The following is an 18,053-nucleotide window of genomic DNA, read 5'->3' as shown; positions in this document are numbered from 1 at the left end:
AATCTGTCTTTTCTTTGAAAGAAATCCCTCGCAGTTCACTCTGAAGCTCTATTTCCATGGCTTTTCCTTTCAAGAGGGCCTTACTAACACATACCCACTGATTATTGACAGGGCCTTCAGAGATGTCTCCCTGTCTCCTATCCCATCTCCCAATCTATCTGAATCTTTGATCAATCAACAAATAATTATTTATGGAGCATCTACTAGGTAATTGACATGATACCATGTCATAATTTTATCATATTATACTCCCGCTTATGAACTTAAAGCACCTCCCTATTGACAAATTAATCAAATTAAACCTCCTGCCAGATTTCAAGGTCATCTATTATCTGGTCTTGCTCTATCTCCTCCAGTATTTTTCACTGCTCTTAGCAGGCATCCCTTTCCTCATCACACCCTATTCATTCCGGCTTCTCCTCTTACCTTTCCTATTGCTAGGTTCCCTCCATCTGGAATGATTCTTGGCCCATTCCTAGTTCAGTTTTTAACCATCTTCCCAGGACTGGATCTGCCTTGAACCTTCTCCATCCAGTTATCCTCAACTATTCCAGCCCTTGGGAGTTTCTCCCTTCTCTGAACTTCAATAACTCAATTGCTGAATTGCAATTTAGCATTGCTGCATATCTTCTCTTGAATGAATACACAAAGAACAATAATAATATTAAAAAATCAAGCCCTACTTTAACCTATACACAGTGACATAAAAAAGGTATCATTACTGTAACTGTTATCAACCATTTCTTATAACTGAAAAAATCAAGGCTCAGGAAATTTAATTGACTTTCCCAAAAACACTCAGTTAGAAGAACTTGAGAGTTGAGCCTAGCTTCCAAATTAGATTCAGGGTTTCTTCATTGGACTGCTCCAACCCAGCTAGCCCTTAAAACGAGGAACTGTTAAGACTACAAATCAGGTTTTCTGAGTCAAGTAAACAACTATCCTTGAAGTATATATTTTCAGTAAGTCATTTGTTTCAGTGGGTCAAAAAAGAATTCTGTGTCAAGGTTGAGAAAAGAGAACCCATCTGAAATTGATAATCAGTTCTTCTCATATACTGAGCCTCCTAACCTTTCTCAGATCATGACTGAAGCTCATCTTTGAAGACCCCATAGTCTCCCTGGTCGCCAAGGGGCAGGGTGGTGTAACATTGAGTTCACATCAGCCTCTCCAATACACATCTCACTCCTTTGAAAAAGGAAGGCCTGGCCAGACTTGGTGGCTCACACCTGTAATCCCAGCACTTTGGGAGGATGAGGTGGGCAGATCACTTGAGGTTAGGAGTTCCAGACTAGCCTGGCTAACATGGTGAAATTCTATCTCTACTAAAAGTACAAAAATTAGCCAGGCAAGCTGTTGGGTGTCTGTAATCCCAGCTACTCAAGAGGCTGAGGCAGGAGAATTGTTGGAGGCAGAGTTGATGCAATGAGCCAAGATCATGCCACTGCACGCTCCAACCTGTGCAACAGAGAGAGACTATGACTCAAAAAAGAAAAGCAAAGAAAAATACATGTGCTGATTTGTGAGTTCCTGAATTGGGAAAAACTCAGATAGCTGGGTGAGCTTGAAATTAAAAAATAAAACTTTATACCGTGTTTGAAAAGAAATATGCTTGGGCCTGTTGATGAGCAGAGCTGAGTAAAAATAAAACAGCATAACCATGACCCCAAACCATCCTGATTTCTTTACCCCTGGCAGGCACCCAGGTGGAACCCAGCTGAAATTGCAGCTCATTAGCACAGACAGAAGTTTAAGGGAAAGTGTGTAGTAAACAATGGTAATCCTGACTTAAGCAGGAGAAAGCGACCTTTCTCTCTTCTCTAAAATAAATCACTGTTTTGGGCAGCACGTCACTGTTTTACTATTACTGGTTAATACGACCGCAGGCAGAAGATGCAGCTGTGGCTCCGTGAACAGGCTCCACAGTCAGGCTGAACATAATCCTTCATGTAATGAAAAACCTATTTCTATTTCTGAGGCCTCACTACTCTTCATACTGAAGAGCCTTGTGCCTGTCACACATTTATTGAAGCTTATTACTCATCTAGGCAGCGGGCCCCAGTTAGTATTTGGAATTATATTTTAAATCACAATTTTTCTATTATTTATTTTAGGATTCCAAGGCTATGGTGAAAGCGTGTCAGTGTTATTCTCAATGCGCATTCAAAGGCATTAAAGCCTCAAATCAAAATTCTTTTCTACATGGAGGATCTATATGCACACGTGGAAAACCTTCAGTCAAGACAGCATGGCAACCCTCGCACACTAGAACCTCGGGACCCTTCCAGAGTCACATGGTTCTGGGTAGAGATGTTAAGTCTTCCCATCCAGCATTAGGGTAATATTTCCCGGGCTACCAGCTTTATTCCTTTCTCTCACAACATGCTCTTCTCTTTGGCTTTTAAAGATAAATGGATAGAGTCTCTTAGGATGCTGGGGACAGGGCTGCAAACAGATGGACTAAAACTGTAGCCTCATCATCTAGTGGAAAAATAAGAACTGACTTAATCTAAGTCAGAGGATTTTCTGAACTGCCCACGAAGTTTGAGCTTCTGTTGATTCACAAAGCCAATGATGGGCATGTGGTTCTCTCTTGCTCTGTAGAAGCCAATGGAAACTATAATTCTCTCTGGCTATGCATTTGGCTTCCTCTTTTTATATTCCTGGGACTGTATACCATATATACTACAGTGACTCAAAGGAATGCTTCTCCTATTTTTTCTGTCTTGTTCATGCTTGCTTTTTCTTATGGTACTTACTTATTTTCCCCTCTGCACAAAAAATACTCTCAGCCATTAGGGTCTGCACCCCACTTGGCCTATCATGTGAACAACAAATTAGGCAGCACTTGACACCATTATCTACACAATACAAAGAATTCTTTCCATGTTTCTGCAATTCATACCTAGTTACTTTTTATGCTGGGGGGCTCTTTCTACATTTCTACCAAGAGAGATTCCAGACCAGCTCTTCCAATGAAATCCTATTGTGTAATTGTCCTGGTAAGTGAATTTTGATGGGCGTGACAACAAGCCAAGAGTCACTTTAGCCCAATCTGGGTGTCTTCTCAGTCAGCTGGCTTTTTGTTTTGTTGTTTTGTGGAATTATGGGAGACACGGGTGCGGTAAAGTTTTGGGGGAGGGGTGAGGCAGTGGTAGTGTGTTATGAAGAAAGAATTACAAAGGGCGTAGGCAAAATTAGCAAGGTATTCAGACATGCAATTATAGGAGTTTAGACTCGGCTTTCGTGTGATCTCTGTAACTTTTTTTTCATGTTTTGACAGCATTCTCCCTGGGTGGGGTCCACAGCTTGTTTAAGAAACCCTTTAGTTACACAAACATGACAGACAGCTCTTTTTCTTCCTTCAAGATGTGTTTAGTCACAGATCATTTCATTGTATCCACTCTCCTATTTGCCTCTGACTCAAAAGAGGCCATCGGTGTTTCACTACAATATGGATATCACCATGGGTCAGCTGACCTTTCCGAAAGGCTCCATTCCTGACAGTTTTGAAGAAAAGAATAAAACACCACGCAATCAGCACTCACATCCCAGAAAAGAAATAGAGACATTTCTCCCAGACAGGGCCAAGTCCATGAGACCTTAGGCAGTACCTTCACCTAACAGCCTTCCACCCAAAGAACCAAGGGGTGGAGGTGGGGACGAGGGGATGGGGACAAGAGAAGGAAACATTTCACAGATCCACAGACTGGTAAATTTTTTAAAAGCCTAAAATAAAATTTACTTTATTATTGTTGTGTATTATGTATATTACTTAAAGAAATTAACCTTGACAGAGCAGGATAAATCTGGACTTCCCCCAAGGCTATTTAAAGGCGGAGCGTATAGGGTAGGAGAGAGGAGGAAATAAAAGTAATGATATCATATCTGTGCAAATGCAAACATTGTGAAAGAGTAAATCTTTGGAAGCAGGACTAAAAGTTGGCTTCCTGAAAGTCAAACCAAATGCACCTGTCAAAATATTTCATAAAGATGTATACATATTAAAAGAGGCTTCTGGCCGGGTGTGGTGGCTCACGCCTGTAATCCCAGCACTTTGGGAAGCTGAGGTGGACAGATCATGAAATCAGGAGATGGAGACCATCCTGGACAACATAGTGAAACCCCATCTCTACTAAAAATATAAAAATTAGCTGGGTGTGGTGGTGCATGCCTGTAGTCCCAGCTACTCGGGAGGCTGAGGCAGGAGAATTGCTTGAACAGGGGAGGCAGAGGTTGCAGTGAGCCGAGATGTGTGCCTCTGCACTCCAGCCTTGGTGACAAAGTGAGACTCCGTCTCAAAAAGAAAAGAGGTGCCGGCTGGGCACAGTGGCTCATGCCTGTAATCCCAGCACTTTGGGAGGCTGAGGCGGGCGGATCACCTGAGGTCAGGAGTTTGAGACCAGCCTGGCCAACATGGTGAAACCCCATCTCTATTAAAAAAAAAATAATAATAATAAATTAGCTGGGTGTGGTGGCGCATGCCTGTAATCTCAGCTACTCGAGAGGCTGAACCAGGAGAATTGCTTGAATCCAGGTGGTGGAGGTTGCAGTGAGCCGAGATCATGCCATTGCATTCCAGCCTGGGCAACAGAGACTTTATCTCAAAAAAAAAAAAAGAGGCTTCTGACTGGCACTTTTGAAGCAGGGTGAGTGGGAATAGTGGTGTGTGTGTGTGTGTGTGTGTATGTGTGTGTGTTGCACAGGTGCTCACTGGGGTGCACACATCCCAAATGGGGCTGACCTCCCTTCCCTCCTCTTTCACTGCTCCACTCCCATGTCCCCACTACCACTAGCCATGGCCTGGGCATATCCATGTACTGGTCTAGACCAGGTCCTGTCTCACTGGGATTGAGAGACTCTCCTAAGTGCAGGCAGTTCATAAATCCATAGAATTTGATTGGGAACTAACATTGCAGGGTAATCTCAAATATCACTACTGGATCTTTCTTCACACTAGGAAGATAAGCAAAATAAGGTAGGGGAAAGGTCTGGAATAAAGTAATTCTCTCCCCTCATGTAGATTTTTCTAAAAAAAATCAGGATTGAAAAGAAGACTTTCAAGAATGCCCTCGCTTGATGAAAAAAATAAATAGATTTGCTCTCTGACTTCAAAGATCATTTCAATGACAATACATCCGAAGACAAAGGTAATTTGGAACCCCCCAAACTTTCTATGCTCTCTTGAGAACCAGTAGCCTCATTCAGTCTTTCCATCTCTTGCATCATTTTCAGTAGCAAGCGTTGTAGCTGAATTACATGGAGATCAATTAGACACTACATAAGATAAACCATCTCTAGTGCAAAATGATTTGGTGGCATAAGTGTTTCTTGAGGCCCTCCTTCATACTATACTTGAAATATAGATTGATGTTCAACATTAGACACATTACTCTCGTCTATTAGGCAAGAGTCCGCTGTGTCTATAAACTCAATTTCCTTTATTGTGGTGGCTTTCTGGTTTATCTGGATAAATGTGGAGCTGCCCACTGTTGTTTATCTAAGTAGTCCATGAGGGGACCGAAAGTTTAATGATGTCAGATGAGGTAGTGAAACAGCACCTCCAAGCAATTCGCAAAGATTGTGTTTCATCTCATTACCTTGGTTGGACTTACAGGTTCAAAAAATTGTGCAGAAGATATTTGTAATTTGTTATGCTGGGTGCCATTTTCCCCTCCTATTTTTGACCTTTAATTGTTCTGTATTTTATCCTGATTGATGTTGCTAGTTAATGGTTCTAATTACTCTATTCTCAGCATCTTATGCCTGTTTCTTACTTCTTGACTTAATTTCTTCCCATCTTTTTTGGTATTAATTCCTCTTTCCTTGGCTCTTGACTCTTCACTGTTATGCCAGATTTTGTGTGTGTGTGTTTTTTTAAAAACGTTATAATTTTAAATTTGGGAAAAGATAATATCATCATTTGGTTAAAACAGACTGGATAAAGGTTGACACAAATGTCCTCAATTTCTTATTGTACATTGGTTAGACCCTGGGAACAAAAAGGATGACTTATCATTCATTTATATCAATCAGTTAATAAAAAGTTTTTTAGCATAAAAGCTTCTGTTTCCTGACGGTCCAGGGAAAATGAAACTCAGATGCTTTTTTTCTTCTTCTTTTTTAATTGTACCTTAGTTTTTGGGGTATATGTGAGAACATGAGAGATTGTTGCATAGGTACACACATGGCAGTGTGATTTGCTGCCTTCCTCCCCATCACCTATATCTGGCATTTCTCCCCAAGCTATCTCTCCTCAACTGCCCACCCCGCGCTGTCCCTTCCCTATTTCCCCCTGACAGACCCCAGTGTGTGGTCAGATGCCTTCTATCACTGCTGTGTGTGCAGGAGATGCTCATGCAAAACATAACTTACCCCAGGCTTTTTAAACTTTCCTAGTAATTGCACTATTTCATTTGTTGCTTATTGGGATCTGGGTCCAGGAAAAGAATTTCAAGTAAAGATATCCTGGATAAAAAGACCGGTCAGTAGATTTCTATACACAATGCAACCAGCCAATCACATGTCAAAGTGAAATTTCTTGACCAATGGAAATGCATTGAATAAATATACATGAATTTATTTAAGTAGATTTAATAAATTAAAAATTAATTAACATAAAATTAATATACAGAGTAACAAGTATTTTCTTCGTGGGAAAGGGTCTTAACTCACAATTCTCCCGAGATTCAGGAAGTCTACAAATCTTGTTATTAAAAGAAAGTTTAAACACACATATTCTAAATTTAGCTAATGTCTCAGAAGTCTATGTTTGTAAAATTTGGTGCATAAGGCAGCCTTAAAATTAGTTTCAAAGATGCATCTAATTCAAAGGCACGCTGAACTTCCCTGAAAGATGTCATGTTGTTTATCATGGCCTGAAGAACAGAATGCATTTGACACAGTGCCACTGACCTTTCCCTGTGGAATATAAGCAAGTCTAATCTAAACTTCATTAACGTGACTTTAAAATGCTCATGGTGTCATATAAGTAAGCAAACTGAAAGAATTGCATCATGACTGCAAAGGCAAAAGCAAGGTAAGAGGCCCTTCTTTTATAAAGAAAGAGTCCCTATGGCAGTGCCAAACATGTTGCACAAATCTTCCCACAAATGACCTAACTCAACTGAAAACCCATCCCAAGGGAAGGGCCTTCCCTAACAACTGCAAAGAAAGTTGTGATGAAAGAAGTGTAAAGGTTGGAGGCAAAGCTTCTCCTCTCTTCTCATCCATAGCTTTGCTTTTTAGAAACAAACCAAAAAAGCCTTTGAAAGATGACACGTATTACATATCTTATTATTTTTTTTCTCTTTCCAAGAAGGGAGGATTATATTTTCTTTAGCGAAACTCTTCTCTTAGCAACATAGAGCTTAGTGCTGTTATATTTTCTGATACAGTGTGATATTTACTTATTAATGCCAGAAGGCTGATGATATAAAAAGCGAAATTAGCAGAACATGCAATGCATTATCTTCTTTTTTATGGTAATGTTAAATGTGTTAATACAGTTGATGGACTACTTGCTCTCTGAATGCAGAGAATCTTATTATGAGACATCAATTTAATAAATGACTTGTTTGAAAAGAGAAGGGCTGAGGCAAAAATTCTGGGTATCTATTCTTCACAATCAAAATATGAATTTTTCTATAAAAGAATTTTCAGAGGAGGACACAAATAAGTCTGGCTTTAGGTGACCTTAAGAGAAACTCGTATATTTCAGAAGTTTGCTTTGGGTTAAGCTTCTGCTGCATGAGGTTATACAGCTAAACAAGGCATTTCAGAACACAAAAGATTCTGTGTGGCTTGTGTACACAGACCTAATTTACCATATAATAGTTCTTTTCTCTACTTGGTGCCTCGTAGCAATTGCTTTCTTTTCTTAGTACATCCTCATTTACAGAGAAACAGCCAACAGACTTTTAGATTTATGCCATTATTTGCTTCTTCACCTTGAACTCCAACTAAATTCCGCTACACTTTTGTAATATGAGTGCCAAATGATGGCCTTATGCCAGATACAGACACTTCCCAGTTTCCTCCAGCCAATTCTCTCGATTTCAGGGAATCACAGATTCCTGCTAGTGGGCTTAAATGTGGTGCTTACACGCCCCCCTAACCATGCCTTTGCCTAAGTGCTTTCTAACTCAGAAGCGCAATTTGAGAACAGAGGCAATTACCACATCAAGAATCCAAAAGCCTTCCTTTACCTAGCGGAACAGTGAAGCTAGAGATTGGGGATTCTGGGTATTTGGAAAACATCTTCCACAACGGGTACAACTCAGATGTAACCCTAATCGGCATTCATTAGTTTAACAAATACGTATGAATTGCCTATGAAACGCTGGGCAGTGCAAGTCACTATTTTGGGGATCCTCTTCTCAGTGGACCCGGCATGGACGTGCAGTGGCTGGTACAATAATCACCACAGCTCCATTTAGCTGAGCTCCTATATTGTATGCTAGGTACCACCATGTTCCACTGACTATAAGACTCAGAATTTTGTAAATATTTTCACAAGTCTGGAATCAGAATGCACCTTGCAATTGGTGTTGTATTACAGGGCCTTTGTGACTATGGACCTACCTAGTGACATGGTTGTTACATCCATCTAGAGGGTCTGTGTCTATATCTCTCCAAATATATAAAATAAAAATTACAGATGCTAAGAAATCATAGCATGGTTTAACTGACAACCTCTTTCCCTGTTAGGGATGCACAATGATGGCATTTCTTGTAATTGATGACATATTGGACTTGAAGAAGAGTTGCATGCATCTAGCACTTCAATGAATGCTTGAGGCATCTTTACAAAGGAGGAATTCTCCCCATTTTTCTGATGACGAAACTAAGGTGCAGAGATTTTAGATAGCAAGCTCATTGTCACATGGCCTTTATGTTTACAGGCCAGACTTCAAACACAGGCCTCTCTGACACCAGAGTCCCAAAGTCCATGTATATGCTTTCTATGACATCAAGCTGCTTCCTGTCTAATTGCCAAGGCAAAGTAAGAACCAGAAATTGTGTTTCAGGTAAAATATAGAATGAAAAAACACTAATTTACAGTCCATTAGAAGTTGTGCTCAGAATCTTTAATTAGGAAATCCCAAGCACAAATAAATGAACCAACGAAAGACTTCAGAAATGGGGAATTTAAAAGCGTGCTATGGAAGCTGAAGGGCCTGTTGGCTTGGCCACCACCCAAAGGAATCCAGCCAGATAAGAAGTGTGTGAGGAGAAGTCAACACTGATGTTCTAGCATCCTATTACTGCTTCTGGACAGATGACTGCTAGAGAGATTATCGTCACAGAGAGAAAGCCCAGGGCCAGGCTTGAATGGCGATTCAGGGATAGTAGGTGGCAAATTCTCCATATTCATTTACTCAATGTGTACTCTGTAGAGGCACAAAGTCCTGGGCTGGCAGATGATACCACTATCATTTCTGTGGGGTCATTGAGGCCCACAGGGTTGTGCCACCCTATCACTCCTCTCTGGCTCTCTATTATGATGTTCTACAAAGTCAGGACCAGAACCTGCTTCCTGGCTCTCATTGCCAGCCTCTGCCCACTAGGGTGGGAAAGCCCTGCGTTGGCCGACTATCCTGATTTCTGATGGGAATCTTGGAGAGGAAAACAAAGGCAACTCCCTACAGCTGCTGGCCCTCCTGAGCACTTCAAGTCTCCCAAATTGCATAAATGTGTTTTTAAAAAGGCCACATCCTCTTCTGAAGCAGAGGGATTCATTTTTTCTGAATGTGAAACATGAGGTACAAATACTGCCACATGGCTGCTAGGTGATGGAGACCTAGCTAATGAATGATGTAATTTTCTTCCCATAAATTGACAGGCCCTCTGAAGTCAGATATGCTGTTATGAAATGGCAGCCACCCTGCCAAAGACTCACCAATGTGTAAGCACTGACAGGACTTTATTATCAGGTTAGGAGCACGTCTATTAGATAAGAAGACTGCTACTAACACCAGCATAGATAATATAACTGGGTCCCCGACTTACTTGTGGGCAGCTCTCTTTTTCTCAGTTTGACCATCTGGACCCAGGGAGTTGGGTGGAAATGTTATTTGCTGGACTGTACAGATTTAATCATCAGCATTTTGCCCTTTAGATGTGGGAGGTAAATACACAACTTGGAATTCATACAGGAGGATGAGGTTTCCCGTCTCTCTGGATAGTCAAAGAGCAGTGAGTTGGAATGAGAAGGCTGACATTTTTCCTAGTCTGCGCCCCCACAAAAGATGCCAGGCAAGTGCACCCTTCTCATCATTTTCTGTATGTTTTCTCCAAACCTGCTCTGTTCAGTGAGATGAGAATACACAAAATAGCGGCAGAGAATGCAAGATTCATCAGCGTGAGTCTCAACATATCAATTTTCAAGTGTAGCAACTTTAAACACATGGTAGGCTTTTAGTTTCCATAGAAAATAATCTCTCATTGTTTTCAAAAGAAACTGAAAGCACCCCAAATTACCACACTTTTAACATCCTGACATGTTGATGGCCCGCGTTCTTTCCAGATCAAAGTCAGAATGGCAGAAGACAGAGTGTTGAGCAGCTTACTTCAAACATAGTATTTCATATTTGGCAGGAATTACTGTAGTGAAAAAAGACAAGGTGACTTTCTAATATATATATATATGTATTTTAGTTTGGCAGAGATCTGAAGAGCTAAGAACTAATTTAGGATGACATAAATGCTCTTATCTTTCTCTCTCCCTCCTTCCCTTCCCAACCACGTGAAGCATCTCTGGCAGAAGCTCAGCGTATGTTGTGTATTGTTTTAGCTCAGGGGTGACAGTCTGAGTCCCGTGTCATGCCGAACTCTTGTGTTGACTGTCGCCTTAGAATTTCTAAGATTATCTGAAGTTAAACAACAGAGTCACACATGAGAAGCATCTTTCTTCCTTGGTGTGGGGTAGCCCTGAATGAACTTCGATGCCTTTTAAGGAAACTAGGTCTATTCCAATGTTAACCTAGGACAAGAAAGCAATGATGTCATTCCATGAGCCGGCACTATTACAATCTGTTGGAAAACCTCAACAATGAAGGCGTCAGAAACCGAGTAACTTCTAAAAACAGGTGATAATTTTGCAGAGGAATCTGGGAAAATCAAAGATTGAGGACAAATGAGTACTAGGCAAAATGACCAGCCAATTCCACCCCGTCCACGGATTGGAGCACTGTTTCAGGCAGTCTAGTTAAAAGCTGTGCTTTTAGGATGCAGTTCTCTAAAATTCCTAAAGTTTTCCTTGGAAAAAATTATCCTATAGAAAGCATTTAAAGAGAAAAGTGACTTGCCTTTTCTACTTTTTGGTTTGGGCCAGAAAGTCAGATACAATTATTCATGATTAGATGGAGTTGCGTTATCAGAAGATGTCAGTCACCTGCTTCATTGACAGCGGACACACGGTTGGACCATTAGCCAGTTGGAAAGCAATTTTTTGTCATAAAGATGTAGACACCCTGAAAGGTATTCTTAGGAAATAAGCTGCCATGTGATCAAACACGGGTTGACAAACTATGGCCTGTGGGCCAAATCCAATCTGCCACCTGTTTTCGTATGGCACATAACCTGAACAATGGGTTTACATTCTTAGTGGCTGAAATTTCTTTTTAAAAATAATATTTCACAACACATAAAAATGACATAACAGTCAAATCCCAGGGGGCATAATTAAAGTTTTGTGGGTACACAGCCATGCCTGTTGGTTTACACACTGTCTATGGCTGTTTTGAACTTACAACAGCAGAGTTAAGCAGTTGTCACAAAGTAGCACATAAACCGAAAATATTTACTCTCCAGCTTTTTGCAGAAAAGGTTTTCTGACCTCTATAGCACAAGACAAGTGGAAAGCAGAAACATGAGGACAGATTATAAGACTGAGGAGGGGCCAGGTGCGGTGGCTCACACCTGTAATCCCAACACTTTGGAAGGCTGAGATGGGTGGATCATGAGGTCAGGGGTTTGAGACCAGCCTGACCAACATGGTGAAACTCTGTCTTTACTAAAAATACAAAAATTAGCTAGGCATGGTGGCACATGCCTATAATCCCAGCTGCTCAGGAGGCTGAGGGAGGAGAATTGCTTGAACTGGGAGGTGGAGGTTGCAGTGAGCCGAGATCATGCCATTGCACTCCAGCCTGGGAGACAGAGTAAGACTCTCTCTCAAAAAAAAAAGACTAAGAAGGAGGTATATTTTCCATTCACTGTGTTAGAAGTTGATTCAGAAGGAGAAACCAACTACTCTGCCTTGCTAAAGAGGACAGAAATAGATAAGGTGAGTTAATGCTACCAAAGGTATCATTTATTTCAGTTTCATACAGTATGTGAGAAACTGGTTAACTGCAATCTTGAGGAGAAAGCAGTGAAGAGAAAGAAGACCTTCGATGAGACATCAAGAGATCAAGGGCCTAGCGTGGGTCCTGCAACTACCTACTAGTCAGGAGACTTCAGACTCTCTGGGCCTCCATGTCAATGCCTGTCAAATGATCATAATGTGTTGATTTTATTTTCTGCTAGAGTGTTGGTTGACAACTGGAGATATGATTCAAATTGAATAGTTATATAAAAGTGCTTGAAATGGACTGGGTGTGGTGGTTCATGCCTGTAATTCTAGCACTTTGGGAGTCTGGGGTGGGTAGATCACTTGAGGCCAGGAGCTCGAGACCAGCCTGGCCAACATGGCAAAACCCCATCTCTACTAAAAATACAAAAATTAGCCTGGCATGGTGGTGCAGGACTGCAATCCCAAATACTTGGGAGGCTGAGGCACAAGAATCACTGGAACCCAGGAGGCAGAGGTTGCGGTGAGCCGAGATCATGCCACTGCACTCCAGCCTGGGTACCTGGGCAACAGGGTGAGACTCTGTCTCACACACACACAAAAAAAAAAGTGCTTCAAATGGAAATGCTTCTAGTTCTAAGCTGCTATTGTTATGCATACTATAAAGATAACACAAGACATTTGGTATAAAATAGGTGAGGTTGGTTATAAAATAGTTTGGTTACATGATTCAGACACTTAGGGACTTCTGGTGGTCTAGGCAATGAAACTACTTGAGCTGCCTAAAGAGGAAAGACATTTTCCTTAGAGGAAAGTCTCTTGCATTTCACAGCCACATTCCCCTAAACCAGTATTCCCCAGGAATTGTTTGTGCCAGGGCCTGAGTGATGCACAAAGTGGTCTCCTGGTGGTTTATGCCGCTTTTCAGAGTAATTTATTCCAGGATGTTTGTACACTGAGAGAATTTGGCACAGAGAGGGTCTGATGGAGGAGCATATCATAAAAGTTCTCTGACCCCAGCTGTGTGGATAGGAACTGGGCATCTTTGCTGAACTGGTAAAGGCCTGGGTCTTCCAGTTTGCACAAGGGCTGGCATTCTGCTTTTACACCCACCCACGGGCCTGGATCTATGGAAGAACTTGTCAGGGGGCTGAGCTATTCCAAATTGCTCATTTCTGGAAAGTCTTGTTTCTTCAGGTTTGAACATGCAAGGATGATAATTTGACTTATTTGTCATAGTGCCTGGCAGGGTTGAACCCACTGCCTGTCCATCCTGGGGCTGATGCATCAATTTCAGGACCTGTCCTGTTCTAGTGGAATGCAGAGTCATGTGTGAACCAGAATGGACTCAGCTCTTAAAAGCGCCGGTCTCCTGAACAGGAGGGCCTTGGTTTTTATGTGGTCTTTCTGCCCTTCCCTGATGGCTTGTTTTCCAGGTAGGCGCAATCATTGGTTCTTCCCAAAGGCACTTTTCTCTGTGTTTGCAATGCACTGTTTATGCCCCTGCAGCTTTGTAAGTAATAATATACTGCTTTTCATCTTCAAAGTGATTTATACACATTAATTAATCCTCACCATACTTCTGAGTTTCTGCATGTAAATAACCATCCTGCCCCCATGTTGTACTTAGGAAACCCAGATCCAAAAGATAAAGAAATTTGCCAAGGCTAAGGAGAAAGGAATCACTGGGGCCAAGATCAGCACTTCAGATCCTGACCCCTTACCATGCTTGCAGACCTGCGGTCAGCTCTGGAGAGTGGCTGAGAGTAGCCCTACAGCTGCATGCTTACTGCCATCACTGCAGCATAAATTGGCCCATTACATCACTCATTTTGGGTTATAAACTATTTTTTGATACTCCAGGGTCAAAGCATAATCTTACCTAAAGAATATATAATAGGAAATGATGGATTATAAACCAATACACCATGCTAAGATGCTCAGGTCCAGCTTCCAGTAGCCTGCAGACTAAAAATAAATATATTTCCTAGTCTGTCATTTACAAGTTACATACCTGATTAAAACATTAAACTCTCACTATACCGTTTCCCATGTATATGATCACCCTTAAAGAAAGCTATTCTATTTTAACTACCAAGCCCCATAAATCAGGCAGTAGCCATCTATCTCTCTCCAGCAAGTAGAGTAGAAGGCGCACTGGGGACGCTATTGGCAGAGGCAGGCAGTACCACAATTTTTGTATCTGGGCTCGTGGTGGTGCTCGCTGACCCAGCAGAACATTAAGCCTGAACAGCGAACACATGGACCCTTTCTGAAGTTTCTGACACAAAGCCAAATCATGATAAGACCCCAAAGGCACATTCAATTTGCTTCCACGGAGCCCCCGAACAGCCACCTGGGGAAACACACAAAGCCACCTTTAGCAACACACCAGAGTCTACTCAAGTGATTCAGCAGGACAACAGATATCCCTGTGCCTTTCTCCGGTCCATCCATGACTCCACGCTTCATCAAGAGGTAAGTGAGAAGCAGACATGACTTGAAATTAGGGGCGTGTGGGTCTTAGGCTTCAGTTCCCGTGTAGAGCTGTGGTGTAGAGTGCAAACTACACTTTTGCAAAGCCCCAGATGAGCATGACACCTTTCCCTGAAGGGTCAGTTTTCTCACTCTGGGAGGGCATTCCTGAGAAATGCAACTGGTAGGGAATATAAATGCTTATTTTTCCATATTAAGACAAACATAACTATGTTATGGAGGAAAGTGAAAAATTTATGTCAGTTGTTACATTGCATTGGTCTGCCTTGGGTGCACAGTCATGTCCCTTTGCCATCAGGCAAGCTAAGGTAGAATGGTCTGGGAAGTGCTGGGCTAGTTCCTTCTTTGGCAGATGCTATGCTTGCTGCCTGGGAGTGAAGGAAGTGTGGGAGCCCCCAGTGCTGAGCGAGAAGGGAGGGCTTATGTTGAGGGAAGGGGCAAGGCCAACACGGTCAGGGTGGCCTTTTCTCTTCTTTTCAATGGGAGGAGTTTCAGCATACATGTTGGGAACTGTTTTGGAGTCAGCTTCACTGAGCTGGTGTTTTATGGGTTTGCTTTGCAACATGGCACAGCCAAACTGGGCAGGTCTGTCATAGCTGCCCTGAAACCAAGCCAGAACCATCAAGTGTTTCAAATAAACTTTAACAGACATCACCATGGGCTCTTCCTAAGCCAGGAGATCTGCCTTTGGCAGGCTCGGCTGACAGAGCAGCAGCACTGGGGCTCTTTGTTGGGGCCAGGAGCCGTGAGCAGGCTTTGTGTGCAGCCCGAGATGCTCTTATGTACATGGCACCCTGCCCCTGGGTGCTTGGCATCTGTCACTTTCCAGGGTGACAGGGCTACACCCTGTGGCTGTAAACCAACACCTTTGGCATCGGGAGACAGATACTCCAGCGACTTCACCTATGTCACACACTGAGTCACCACAAGCCCAGCTACCAGGAGAGGTGACCCTGATTCAGATTCAACCACCCATGGTGAGGAGAGAGCTGAGGCTGCGGAAGGGATATGGCCAAGGCAAGCTGTGTCTGGGTAATTCGAGTCTGTATAAAGACCTGGATGGATGCTCCAGCCTGTCAGTCCTGTTTCTGTTCCACAGCTCTGAAAATAAGCTAGCTACTTTGGCTTTCTCTCGAATCAAGATGTTCTCAGGCATGCCAACCACTATTCTTCAATTTGGTTTTTGGCTGACGTTAACCAGTGTTGCATACATTTCAAAGCACAGACATGAGTTAAAATCCAAGGAGGGAGAAGACTAGAAGGCCACTCTGAGAGTGAGGGATAGGTTTGCGGGAATGACAAGTCTCAGCTCATCTCCAAGAAAGGATATAGTAAGGATGCTTAATTTCCCTTCTGATGAATGTCGTTTAGAAACATGAAGGAGAAACTCATCAGATTTAAGTGGATTTCAGGAAGGAAAAAAATCACCTCTATCCATCACTCATTATCACATCTTTCAGGAGCCAAGAAGCAAATTGTACAGACATAGAGGGCATCTGGATTCACAAATCCGTGGCCTCTCCCCCACGTTGTCACCCCCAATGTTGCTGAATAAGGCCGCCCTAACTTACCTATGAAATATGCCAGCAAAATAGCCAAGAGGAGGGCCGCAGCGATGGCGGAGAGGGCGGCACATTTCCAGCTGCAGTATTTGGAGGGCTTCTTCAGCTTGAAAGCCTTCCTGGAGAAAGTATTCCTGGGCAGCAGGCGGGGCGGGGGCGTGTAAACGGTTCCTGAGGTCAAAGGGTATCCTGGGGAAGAGCTGCTAAACAAGGGTGTGCTCCCCGAGGAGGTCTTGAAGAGGAAGTGCCTGCCAGGAAAAGGGAAAGAGTCAGAGTGGCCGCGGGTAGCCAAGGAGCAACATTTAGCTGCTTTTCTTCCGCTCTGCTCTATCTAGTCCTAGCATAATCCTAGTTAACTAACCTCACCCTGGAGTGGAAGAAAGGGTGAACATTACATTCAATGACGACATAAATGAATTCCGTAAATGTGCGAGATTTGCTCCTTTCACTTATGCATCTAGTTGTTATCTTCCACAACAACCTGCAAAGCATTCAAAGCAAATATGGAAACTGAATGACTGTCACCTCCTCAGAGATGATGAGGTTGAGGATGCTAAGTGTTAGTACATATTAGAGACCTACTATTTTTTTTTAAAAAAACTTTTGTTTTTGGTTCATGGGTACATGTGCAGGTTTGTTATATAGGTAAACTTGTGCCACTAGGGTTTAATGTACAGATTATTTTGTCACTCAGGTAAAGAAAATGTGGTATATATACACCATGGAATATTACACAGCCATGAAAAAATGAGATTGCATCCTTTGCAGGAGGAATATGGACAGAGCTAGATACTTACTATTGAAGGGCACTCGAAATGTATTGTCACAACTATTTACAAACTAAATATTATAATATTTCCATTTTATTTTATTATTCAAAAAAAATTTAATTTTTTCTTTCTGTAATCCAGATATATATTTTTTAAAAGTTTCAATAGTTTTTGGGGTACAGTTGGTTTTCAGTTACATGGACAAGTTCTTTGGTGGTGATTTCTGAGATTTTGGTGTGCTTGTCATCAGAGCAGTGTACACTGTACCTAATATGTAGTCTTCTATCCCTCACCGCCTCCACCATTCCTCCCAAGTCCCCCAAATTTGCTCTATTCTTCTTATGCCTTTGCTTCCTCATAGCTTAGCTCCCACTTATAAGTGAGAACATATGGTATTTGGTTTTCTGTTCCTGATTTACTTCACTTTGAACAATGGCCTCCAGCTCCATCCAAGTTGCTGCAAAAGCCATTATTTCATTCCATTTTTATGGCTATCTTTATTTTAGATAGGAGAAATTAGGCTTGGAGAAGTCGAGCATCTGTCTGAGGACTGAAACCCAGAGCTCTTTCAATAAAACCTGTGCGCTTACATGTTATCTTACACTCTCTCTGACCCTTGCTGTCCTGTTTTCACCTCCCCCGCAGTCCCACTTCCTATTCTGAGACACCTTCTCCAAGTCACATGATCATGATTATTTCTCTGGAATCGTCTTTGCCTATCAATTGAACAAGGTGCCTGTGGAAGCCAGAGCTGTGGTGTGACAACCACCTAGCAGAACAGGTAGTGCAGAAGAGGATATTTCTCCTCCTCAGGGTTGAGAGTCTATCACTCTGTGGGCACTTTAAGGACCATTAATTCTCCGACGATTCTCTCCTATACATGCCACTTATAAGACTTTAAATGTGACTTGCTAAACCTTGTTTAAAACG

At 42.2% G+C, this 18,053-nt stretch overlaps 1 protein-coding gene across 38 annotated transcripts in view; it reads right to left on the bottom strand.

Annotated features, from left to right (window-relative positions):
- The window catches only part of TENM2 (teneurin transmembrane protein 2), a 3,966,312-nt gene that overhangs the window by 253,202 nt on the left and 3,695,057 nt on the right, over positions 1–18,053 (bottom strand). For all 38 annotated transcript variants that reach the window (XM_078359011.1, XM_078359016.1, XM_054252473.2 and 35 more), the window contains one exon: positions 16,363–16,601. In XM_078359011.1, coding sequence (XP_078215137.1) covers positions 16,363–16,601 — 239 coding nt within the window. The remainder of the gene's footprint in view (positions 1–16,362; positions 16,602–18,053) is intronic.

Source organism: Callithrix jacchus, chromosome 2, assembly GCF_049354715.1.
Source record: "Callithrix jacchus isolate 240 chromosome 2, calJac240_pri, whole genome shotgun sequence".
Lineage (NCBI taxonomy): Eukaryota > Metazoa > Chordata > Mammalia > Primates > Cebidae > Callithrix > Callithrix jacchus.
This window is presented reverse-complemented; position numbering and strand designations above follow the sequence as displayed.